This window comes from Acipenser ruthenus, chromosome 1 (assembly GCF_902713425.1).
Source record: "Acipenser ruthenus chromosome 1, fAciRut3.2 maternal haplotype, whole genome shotgun sequence".
Classification (NCBI taxonomy): Eukaryota; Metazoa; Chordata; class Actinopteri; order Acipenseriformes; family Acipenseridae; genus Acipenser; species Acipenser ruthenus.
Genome location: NC_081189.1, coordinates 10,244,585 through 10,256,840, shown reverse-complemented (window position 1 = coordinate 10,256,840; position 12,256 = coordinate 10,244,585). Strand labels below are relative to the sequence as shown.

Below are 12,256 nucleotides of genomic sequence, written 5' to 3'. Positions count from 1 at the left end.
ATCCATCTGGACCCACAACAGCTATCTACTTCTCTGAAATTTCTAAGAATAAAAATTGCACAAAAAATGACAACTGAGAGCGCATAAAAAAAAAAAAAAATGCAAATTGTAAAATCCCAAGTAAGGAGTACAGTTCTTCTAAGAACCACGTGCAGTGTACACCATGCATTTACTGTGAATATAAAAGAGCACCAAACTGACTGTGAGCTTTACTTACTTTCCAGTGATTCTAGAAGATGTGCTGATGTGAGTGAGAATCTTAAATAAAAGAGCAGAACATGTTTTCTTTAATAATGGTGTCAACAGCAGATTAGTAAAATAAATCTAAAAAAAATAAAAATAAATACTATTTCAATGGGTTGTCATTTACCCTCACAGCTACAATCTCTGTTCCAGGTCTTGGGCATCCTGCTTTATTGTGTACCATGTTCCCAGCAGGCTTGTTCTGGCAGAATTGAGGGTGTTTCTGCCCTTGTAGGAGTGAGCACGTATAATTATCTTTTAGGAAAACCAGAAAACTTTGTTCAGAGTGTGACAAATGGGAAACAATGATGTAAACTCTAGTACGAAATCTTCTTTGTTTACAGAGCCAGTGTATGACGTTAACTCAAACCACTGCCAGCTTGCTTTCCAGGTGTGCCACACTTAATTGCTGGTGCTTGCCTGCACTTTCAGTTTAAATGCTGAAGATTTGGGGTTTTGCAAGATAGGTGAGTCACAAGAATATCTCACTGACTATGATGAAAGCCATATTCAAGACAGAATTCACAATTGAGAAAGAATGTGTGTTCAGCTATGCGGATGTCTGCATTGAATATGTAGAACAGACCGTAATGCATTCTTAGTAGTTTGGGGTTCACACTGTATGTGTCTGTATTTAATGATGCATGCTCCCTTGGGCTCATATAGCTGGTGGTGCCTGTCCCCTGTCAGCCAGGAAAAAGTATTTTCTGGAGCCTATGGCTTTAATACAGTAGAAAATGAGGCAGACAAGGGTATAAAATATACAAATGACTTCTGTTTCTTGTCAAGCCAATCCCCTATTTTCACCTGTTGAATCAAACCAACATGCTTTGTTATCTCGTTACTGAGCCCTGGAGACAGTGGAGCAGCCTGGGAAGGCTCTGTCTGAACCCCTGCAATCTCTAATCCTAAACCAATGGAAACGCAAGTATACAGTACCGCTCCCAGTCTAACCATAAACCAATGGGAACGCAAGTATACAGTACCGCTCCCAATCTCTAATCCTAAACCAATGGGAACGCAAGTATACAGTACCGCTCCCAATCTCTATTCGTAGACCAATGGAAACGCAAGTATATAGTACCACTCCCAATCTCTAATCGTAGACCAATGGAAACGCAAGTATACAGTACCGCTCCCAATCTCTAATCCTAAACCAATGGAAACGCAAGTATACAGTACCGCTCCCAATCTCTATTCGTAGACCAATGGAAACGCAAGTATATAGTACCACTCCCAATCTCTAATCGTAGACCAATGGAAACGCAAGTATATAGTACCACTCCCAATCTCTAATCGTAGACCAATGGGAACACAAGTATATAGTACTGCTCCCAGTCTCTAATCCTAAACCAATTGGAACGCAAGTATACAGTACCACTCCTAGACATTCCCAAGCTCCTTTTAAAAAAATAATCTTTGCTAACACTTTCACAACCGGAGCCTAAACATAAGGTGTAAATAGAGGCATTCATAGTAATCTTATTCAATTAGTTTAAAATGCCATCCTATGTAGAGTTGGTCATTTTGTTGTTGTTTGTTTTTTAGTTTTCTAAGTCTGTGTCCCATATTAAAAAATCTTTATGATGGCATTCCGTGATTTTTTATTTTAATTGATTCATTTTACACTTTAACTGGAGACTAGATTTGTGAAAGAGAACACAAAGACCTGTGGATTCATCAGAAAACTGTAAACTTCAAGAAACCAGTCACCCAATCCACAGTAGTCAATTGCTTGTTTCCCCATCTGAAAATAAATTACATTTTAATACTACCATTGTGCATTTGTATGGACAGGTGGAATATTGTTTTCTAATCAACACAATTTAAATTAAAAATGTTTCAGTGGGATAAAGAAATGATGGCACTTGAAAACATTTACCAGTCATCGTTGTACTGCACTGTAGCTGCTTTAGATTCCTGTGTCTACAGAATACTGTAAAACAATGCAACAGTCCTCCAGCTGTCCAAGCAAGTCATTGATCTGTCTTTGAGTAGAGGAATTCAGATTGCTACATTCCCCTTACTCCTATGAGATGTTTAAGTAGATGGGGCCAACAGAGTTTAAAGGTCAGATTGTCACAAGGAAGTCAGTCCGGCCCTGGCATTTTGAATTATCCAGGCAAGCTCAAACGAAGCTTAGAGTCAAGTAACGACTGTGGTAGAAAAAAGCAGGTAATAACTCAATATGCTATTCAAGCAACACCATCTGGAATATACTGAAATAGCTGGGAAACGTCAAAAAATAAAAAATTAAAACACCATTTAAATCTGCTTCCGTTCTTTGTTTGACTTCAGTTGAATCAGTAATTCAGCTCAGAGACTGGGAGAGATTCTGCTTGTCTTATAATGTGCATTACCCATACTGGGAATCTCCTGTATACTGTATAGTAACCTGCTCTCCTGTTGAGCTACAGGGCTGATGTAAAAGCTTCATTATAATGACCTACAAGCCAGCTTTACATCGTCTTGATCTTTAATAGTACAGACTTCTTGTTGTTGTGGAATTGATGAGGTTCTATTGATGCAAGCCGAATTGTGTTTGGGGTAGTTTGGCCAAGACAGTCTATGGTGTGTTCAGCTTCAGATCACAGCCTGTATTCATCAGTCCTGTATTTATACTGCAGGTCTCTAATGTGGAGAACCTTTCCATGCCCTGCTTGCTGTCTGTGAGGAATCTGACCAAACAGCCAGTGACCCTGCTGGATCTCTGCTATGGGAAGACAAGCAACCTGAACCTACAGCAAGTGGTGAGTGCAGTTTATGTAAGAGCCTCCTGGGCAATCTTTCTTTGCAGTCAGCATGCGCCTATATTTTAGCAGGGAATCAATCATTGCTGAAGGAAGATGACAGGTATTTTAGCAGAGACAAAGAATGACAAATTTCGTTTTATTTCTTTGTGTGTGTGTGCGCTTCACTTTTACAGTGTGCATGCTTTTCATTTCTCTTAGTGCTACTGTTTGGACCAATCAAGTTGAAATATGTACCGATTTTACAAGGTGTGCTATATAGAGAATAATGCATGGGGTCGTGTGTGATATAAGAATTTATTGCACACCGAGGGGTGGGATGCTATGTAAACCCAGAAGGGAGAATCCCAAGGGGTTTACCCAAGCATCCCACCCCGAGGTTGGGCATTCAATTCTCATTTATCACTCACTACTCCATGCAGTATTTTTTATAATCTCTGGCGAGCAATTTTTGCTTGTTGTGAGGGGCTTACTCTACTTCGTTTATGTCAGTGAGTTATTAGACAGAGAGCAAACTGCATAAAGAATTTTATTTAAAATAATAACAACTTCAACTGATAACTTCAATAAAACTTAAAATGCGGTTTGCATTATATGAGACAGTAGAGAGAAAATTGCAATTGCAATGGTCTGTACTAGGAGTTATAACGCAATGTAACTAAAGTGAACAGTTTAAACTTGTAACTTTAAAACAGCAAGTTGGTTTTCAGGGAATCAGCTGTTTTGTCTGACATTTTGTTCTTCTGTGCTGAGTGCCAGTTCTGTTGTTTTTTTGCCTCAGGTTTCCGTGGCAACTTTTTTTTTTTTTTTTGAGGAGGCTGAAATAAAATGGTTAAGGAACGTGGTAAAATTCTATTTTGTCATTTTTATTTTCACTAGTTTGTTCTGAGGGTGTTTGTTTGCTAATATTTTTGTGTACCTTTTTTGAGAACATCTTCGTCTGTGGATCAGAGATTTTTCAGGTGGCCAATTATAGATGTTTACGGTGACTCCCTCATGGAAAATGCAGTTTGGCCCGAAGATTAAATGCAGAGCCTGTTGCCGAGGTAGTTTCGATGTTGGAAATGTGGGTTTCTCTTAGATGTACCTGATTTTTACTGGATGTGAAGGGCTCTAGGGGTTTTCTTTATCAGGTACACACTGAAGAATTATGGATATTTGTTGCTGTTTGACAGTTTGAAAGCTCGCGCTGGGGTAGCGCTCTGTTGCTGGTATTAATGTACACATGTTTCCTGTATTACACGGCCGTGTGATACGGGAAATATCAACTGGACGAGCCCATTCAAAAAATTGCTTACCAGTTATTATATATGTTAACCCTTAGCGGTCCATTTATTCAGCGCGTGTCAGGTCCAATTTATTTTCACACGCGCAGTTTATTTTAGACGTGCTGTTTAGAAGTATTTTTTTCACAGTAAAACAGGTTTAAAAGGCACTGCATATCAACAGGACACTCAGTACTGCATCTCCAACCCCGCCCCACCCCTTGTTCACTATATTTTTCAAATGCCTCTTAATAATTATCTCTTGATCACTCGTTTTATCACCAAACTCCTCAATAATGCGATCCAAGTCATTATTTTATTACTATAACATCTAAAAAAAGCTCTGCAAATGTGATGTTATTTGAGTGCTGGATGCGGAAGCAGCTATCTTGTTTGTTTATGTCTGTGTTATCTATGTGGTGTCGGGTCTGTCAGTATTCATGAGATACGCCCATTTTTTTTTTTTTGGCTCACTCGGCCATTGAATGGTTTTCACTGCTTTTTCCGTAGAAAAAACGACTAGAGACTTGTTTTTTGCGTCTTTTTGATGATGTCGGACAGGGTCCGACATTGGACCGGAAAGTGAAAATTGCAATGTCGGATCAGGTCCGACATAGGACTGCAAAGGGTTAAGGGCGAAACCCGGTGGTCTGGCTAGTCTAGTTTTGCCCAGGCCAATCTAATTTCAGCAAGGGCTTCTGAGTGAATCCCGATGTTACCACTTTCTTTCGACACTCGCCCGCGAATCTAGATTGGCCCAGAACTTGAAAAAGATGACTGGGCGAAACCCATTTTTTCAACAGTTTTCACTGAATTCCAGGATAAGAGTCTAGAGTCTAGTTTCGTCCAACGATTCAGAATCGATGCTGGGCGAATCTGCTTCGCCCATGCCATTAATTTGGGCGAGTCTAGTTTAGTTCAAAGCTTCAACATCAATTCTAGGCCAATCTAGTTTTGCCTATGCCAATTATTTGGGCTAGTCTAGTTTTGCATTTCTACGCTCTCCCATGCCAGCTTCCAAGTGCGGACACCAGGGCTGGCTCTGTAAATCTCTACCCCCAGTTGTTCTGTAAAGCACTACCCCCAGTCGTTCTGTGAATCCCTACCCCCAGTCGTTCTGTAAATCTCTACCCCCAGTCGTTCTGTAAATCTCTACCCCCAGTCGTTCTGTAAATCCCTACCCCCAGTCGCTCTGTAAATCCCTACCCCCAGTCGCTCTGTAAATCCCTACCCCCAGTCGCTCTGTAAATCCCTACCCCCAGTCGTTGTGTAAATCCCTACCCCCAGTCGTTGTGTAAATCCCTACCCCCAGTCGTTGTGTAAATCCCTACCCCCAGTCGTTGTGTAAATCCCTACCCCCAGTCGTTGTGTAAATCCTTACGTAAATCCCTGCGATGCAACAAACACAATGTCCAGACAGGATTCTCCCAAAAATGTCAGTGTTTTATTTTAAAATAATCCCAAACAATAACAATCCGCCCCTCTACCAGCTATGGTATCGGGGAGAAACACAGCAGGTTTCAGTCCTGATAATGATAAAAGAAAAACACTCCTCAACCACAATCCTCCGTGCACGAAACTGTGCTCCTTCCTTCCAGGGATCGTGGTGAGTGCTTGGTACTGTGGGACGTGCTCTGGGGTTTGTGCTGGCTGTGTGGCTGCAGCTCCCGACTCTCACTCCTCCTCTACAAAAGACACAAGACAGACAATAACAAATGCACATATACTCCGGCTGTGTTTACTCAGTGCAAGGCGGAGTACTGGTGTAGCTGCTTCCCCTTTGTACCCAGAAACTACTCCCTACAATCAACCCGTCACCATGGTTTCTCCACTAGAGGGCCACCCTGCAGCTGATTGCCTTTCAGGTACGTGCAACTACACACTTCCCCTAATATGGTCACCTTACGGTTTCCAACTACCGTCAAAGCGGTCCATCTAGGAGGAAGCCTACCACCAACCTTACACAGCGCCCTTTCTGGTCGAGAGGGAGATTTACACTTCAAATCTTTATACTAATAGGACGATGCACCAGATCCTTGTAATGTGAGACAGAATCTTTTGGAGTTCATCTCTCTGTGTATGAATGTTACATTCAGCCTGCTTTAGGGTCTCAATAGAGCTAATGCTGTTGTTAAACAAATCTAATCTGATTTGATCACTGTGACTAAGGACACTATCAGGGAGTTGGTTGTAAGCCTAATTGCCACGTCCAGTTTCATACAGATTTGGTCTAGTAATTATCAAAGCAGACATGTTAAACCGGGGTCTGTAATTGTTGGAGTCTTTGTGTTGAATCGGGACAGTACTAATTGCAACATGAATAGTCAATTACTTCTGTCTTCACCGCTGTATAAATTAGGTCATCTGTGTAATTTTTGCACCCTTCAAACTGATTGGGAACCGTAATCACTGCTGAAATAAATGCTGTCTACAGGGGCTCCCTGGGGCTAAAGCACACTCTCTGGAAATTGAAAAGCCAATGTCTAATACAGGATAAGTTCCTCCTGGAATTGTTAGTACCTCTAACAAGCAGGCTTCCCTCAGTCTTGTGTATGTACTGACTGAGTGGTTTTGGCAGCAGTTTCCCAGGCCTTTCCTTTGGGTCTACTGTGCATACGCCCTCTGCAGACCTGGTTCAACAGCAGGGTTTTTCAGCCCACATTGAACTGTGACCGCTTATTGACAGTCTCATCACTTTGTAAAGGCATTTGTTGGAAACAGCCATCTTATCTACAGCTCGGTGTAGCAGTGGGCAGTGTCACCAGAAGGGAGGTAGTTACCAGGGACGCGTCCAGCCTGGGCTGGGACGCTGTGTGGAATGGCAGGGGTGCACAAGGTGTGTGGAATCCCCCTTGGCAGGGTCTCCACATCAATGTTTTGGAACTACAGGCTGTTTACCTGGCCTTTTTTTGCAGGAGGTTCGAAGGAGACATGTGCTTGTCCATAAAGACAACACAACAGTGGTGGCTTACATCAACCACCAGTCTCCATCGCGTGGCCCGTAAGCTTTTGCTCTGGGCACATGAGATTCCCTCTCACTGCGGGCAGTACATGTACTGCCCGGGGTGACAAACTGGGCGGCGTACCTCCTCTCAAGGAGAGTCCCCAGTGGAGGCCCTTATGTGGTGAGCCTCATTTGGGAGCAGTTCAGTAGATATCTTGGTCTCCCAGGAATCAACTCACTGTCTCCTCTGGTTCTTCATAATAGGAGGAGGGGACCCGCTGGTGGTAGATGCCTTGGCACATCAGCGGCCGAAGCAACTGTTGTATGTCTTCCCACTGCTCGCCCTGCTCCCGCTGTGTCTGGAGAAAATCAAGCAGGACTGGGCTGATGTGCTCCTAGTAGCTCCTTATTACCCCAGGAAACTGGTTTTCAACCTTGATGCAGCTCCTGAGCTGTATATTTTAGTTTGTGATGTGCAGTACAAACTAAAACAAACAATAATTCTAAGTGAAATTGTGTATGTATAGTGCAGCTAAGGCATGTGCAGTTAGACAGTAAAAATGGGGAGCCAACTCCAGGACTGCGATATATCCGAATCCGCAGTATAGCGAGGGGTGATATAACGAGGGGTGGGTGTATTTCAGCTTGCCATGTTAAAATTAACTTGGTCTCCCCAGGAGCTCACTTCTTGGTGGGGCAATTTTTGAAAGGAGCTCGGAGGCTTCGGCCGCCTATGAAGGACATTGTTCCTCGCTGGAGGTTAAACGTCGTGCTTAATGCACTCATGAAGCCTCAATTTGAGCCCATGCATTCAGCTGAGCTAAAATATTTATTGCTGAAAGTGGCTTTTTTGCTTGCTATCACCTCCACAAAGCGGGTGAGTGAGATGTAGGCATTCTTGTAGCCTTGTAGCATTCCAGTCGTTCTACAATGTTGCCCTTATGACGGCTTTGGTACACTCACCCATACGTTAATAGTTACATTTCGTACTTTAAAGGAAACACTAGGTTATTATCATAACTCTGATTCCCTGAAATAAGTTCCTAAGCTCAGGTGATCATATCCATTTATATTTATATTTCTAGTAGCCAGAGTGAAAGTCTTGTTTCAGTGTGCTAACTGTAATGCAATCCAGGTGAATGCTCTAGTACTATAAGATGCTCTAAAAAATTCCAGCTGTGATTTATCCCAGAGGGGTATAAATTGATTCAATCTACCCCAAAGACCTCAGACTATTTTTTGTATCCAACTCTGGGAATTTAAATATGTGATTCAGATTAGAGTGTGTAATTTTCCAGGGTAGGTACCAGTACTAAAACTTAACTATGCAGATGTAATCAGTTATCTTAAAGAAATGTAAATATTATGAGAGAGAAACATGTGACTCGCTGACCATAAGTCTGTGATTCACATTGTGCTCGATTTTGGTGCAGAATGACAATATAGTTCATACTATAGATATGTTTAAATTAGGAGTAGGCACAATATTTAGTTACACATTTATTTGTAGTTATGTATTTAAATGCTATGCAAGTAAACCCATTCCCTGAAAGATTCACAAAGAGTTTAAGACAGGCTGGTTATCTCTTCGGAAAAAAAGTCAAAAGATGGACGATCCTCAAAGTATAGTGAAAGCCAGCTGAGAAATATTGTGCTTGTTTGTTTTTCAAGGGGTATGGCTTCTTTTAATTGCTTCAGATCACTAAGCAATTGAACGTTTACAATGTTCTGGATAAAGCTAACGCTAAAATCTAACAATGACTGAAGAAAACGGTGCATTGTAAGTGACTTACTGTATCCTTAATGCAACATCTTTTCATTGACTAAACCATTGACATAATCACACACACACACAAGTTTAACACATGTCTCTCACCTGTGTTTAACCCAATACATAACTTTAAAAACTCATGATATACATTATAGTAGTGGTACTAAAGAGAATCTTTGTAATAATTTTAGACCATTTTTTTAGTCTTCAGCAATCCCGTAACACATATAAAAGATTCTTACAAGCCCTTTTTGTAGAAACGTTTCTCTAAATGTGTTATGTTACTAGGCTTTGTTTAAGTACTGCTATTTCTAAATAATGTTCTTTGGAATGGAAAACAGATATTTACTCTTCATTTGGTCTTAATTTTCTTTTCATCAATTCTATCCTAGTGAGCCTCATTATTTCTGTTAAAAACATAACAACAGGGAACCTGGTCTACCAGTTTCAATTTGAAGTGTGAATGGGTCCCCAGAGGTATCTCACTGAGACGTGACAGTACGCAACATGAATTCAGAGCAGTGGGTAGAACTTGGTGAGGTTGGCTAGTTTGCAGTGTACACAAGGGGGGATCATGATTTGTCAATTCTTCTAGGGCTTGTTTGCTAACGAAATCATTCCTAAACTGTTTTTAGTTTTATATTATTCAATGCAATTACTGTAATCTTTTATGCAAAACCAGCACAAATCCAACACAAGCCATGTAAATATACCCTTAACCATGTAGTTAGACAGTTAAAGAGGTGCAGTAATTATAGCCATGCAGTTACACTGTATCGGTATCCCACAGCTGCCACAGCACCGCCTCCTGTCCATTCTGAAAGTGTGCAAACAGAAGGACTGTAAACTTTAAAAGTGTAACATAAATCAAATAATGGGACAGCATCACCGGGTGATGCACCGAGTTACACTTGGCTGCGTGTAAATATTTCCTCTGTAACCAGACGCTGCTACTTGATTATTCCATATAAACCCTTTTATGCAGAAAAGCACTAATACATGTAGTAGATTGTGGCACCAACATGAACAAACCTAAATTTATAAACAGATATACCCTGCGGACAGTTTTGAAGAAAGGAGATCTCCTGATCTTCATTAACCCTTTGTGGACTTTTCTGGTCAGATAGAGGCTTACCAATGGATCTTCCTCCAAAACCCTTTTACTTCTACAGAGCTCTGTGGGATGATGCCAAACAAATGCAAAGTTAGGTGCAGCTCTCAGATGTCATCCATAGGAATTACAACTGTTCTCAGCTTTAGTTTCGTCACTGAAAGCCATATGTGGAGGAGCACTGCTGTACTGTGCCTCCTGTTCTCAGTCATTCATATGCACTTCTACACAGATGATTCCTTGTTCCCTGTTATGACCCATCTGCAAATGCTTTCAGTTTGGTCATGAGACTGCTCTATTTAAAAAATAAAAAGACCAAGCTGTTTTAAGTTCAGGGTGAAGTGAAGACACAAAGATAATGCTTGTAACAAATGTTGTAAAGACTAGACAGGTCACAAGCTGAAATCTCTCCTCCAGGGCCCAGTAGCTTGGCAAAATCTGCTTAGGCTCATCAGGGAAAAGAAGCTATTGGGCAGATGTTTCACACCCGGTTAAAGAGTACAACCAGCTCTAGTGTTGTGGAAAGAAAGAAATCTCTTGAACAGCAACAAAATAAATACAATAAAATAATTGTACTGTTCTGTTAAACATGAACTCTGTCAGTGTTGGTTGGAGTTTGGGTCACCCTATCTTGTGGAAAGAAATGTGTTTACTTATCGACACTGTCAAGCCACTGCAAGTACAGTTTTTTTCAAGTCTTTTTTTCACTAGATCAGTATTAAAGAATCATGCAGCAATTCTTCAAGAAATCCAAATGATACTTCTCATCAGTGCAGTGACCAAGCTGTTGTTGCTTTCTGTAAAGTTTATAACAAACAAATGATGTGTTACTGTATTTTATACTTGATTACATTGAACATATTCTATAGACCAATTGAGCTTTGTGCTGACATTTCTACACTGTTCCGTAATGCTGGCTGAATGCCAGATAGCTGATGTTATGAATTTGGTACATATGCTATTAATGAAAGTGAAGTCATGAGAGTGAGTTTATGAAAACTGATAGCATTGTTCAGATGGCTGTCTGGCACTTTTTTATATTAAGGAGTTTTTTTTAAATGCTTATGTTTATACTTGAAAATGATTCATGTACACATTTCCCTCAAAATTCTTTTAAACAGGCATATTTGAATCATATAGAAAGTTTATATTGTACTTGGAACTATAGAGGCAAAATGGTTCTGGTATATAAAATAAAATCATTTGGTTCAGTCTATATATATTCTGTAGAAAAGTTGTATTTTTTTTATATAGTTTATATACATAAGAACATAAAAAAGTTTACAGACGAGAGGAGGCCATCTTGCTCGTTTGATTGTTAGTAGCTTATTGATCCCAGAATCTCATCAAGCAGCTTCTTGAAGGATCCCAGGGTGTCAGCTTCAACAACATTACTGGGGAGTTGAATCCAGACCCCCACAATTCTCTGTGTAAAAAAGTGCCTCCTATTTTCTGTTCTGAATGCCCCTTTATCTAATCTCCATTTGTGACCTCCTTGTTTCTTTTTTCAGGTCGAAAAAGTCACTTGGGTTGACATTGTCAATACCTTTTAGAATTTTGAATGCTTGAATCAGATTGCCGCGTAGTCTTCTTTTTTCAAGACTGAATAGATTTAATTATTTTAGCCTGTCTGCATACGACATGCCATTTAAACCCGGGATAATTCTGGTTGCTCTTCTTTGCACTCTTTCTAGAGCAGCAATATCCGTTTTGTAGCAAGGTGACCAGAACTGAACACAATATTCTAGATGAGGTCTTACTAATGCATTGTTAAGTTTTAACATTACTTCCCTTGATTTAAATTCAGCACTTTTCGTTATATATCCAAGCATTTTGTCGGCCTTTTTTATAGCTTCCCCACATTGTCTAGATGAAGACATTTCTGAGTCAACATAAACTCCTAGATCTTTTTCATAGATTCCTTCTTCAATTTCAGTATTTCCCATATGGTATTTATAATGCATTTGTATGGCCTGCATGCAGTACCTTACACTTTTCTATATTTAATGTCTTCATTAATGTAGATTAGGAAGAGCAGAGGACCTAATACTGATACCTGTGGTACTCCACTGGTTACCTCGCTCCATTTTGAGGTTTCTCCTCTAATCAGTACTTTCTGTTTTCTACTTGCAAACCACTCCCTAATCCATGTGCATGCATTTCCTTGAATCC

The 12,256-nt window shown here is 40.5% G+C and overlaps 1 protein-coding gene across 4 annotated transcripts in view; it reads left to right on the top strand.

The window, feature by feature from the left end:
* The window catches only part of LOC117403614 (uncharacterized), a 94,922-nt gene that overhangs the window by 45,188 nt on the left and 37,478 nt on the right, over positions 1-12,256 (top strand). For 3 of the 4 annotated variants that reach the window (XM_058996730.1, XM_058996779.1, XM_034925577.2), the window contains one exon: positions 2,871-2,993. The exons of the other annotated variant lie outside the window; for it this stretch is intronic. In XM_058996730.1, coding sequence (XP_058852713.1) covers positions 2,871-2,993 — 123 coding nt within the window. The remainder of the gene's footprint in view (positions 1-2,870; positions 2,994-12,256) is intronic. 4 annotated transcript variants of the gene reach the window in all.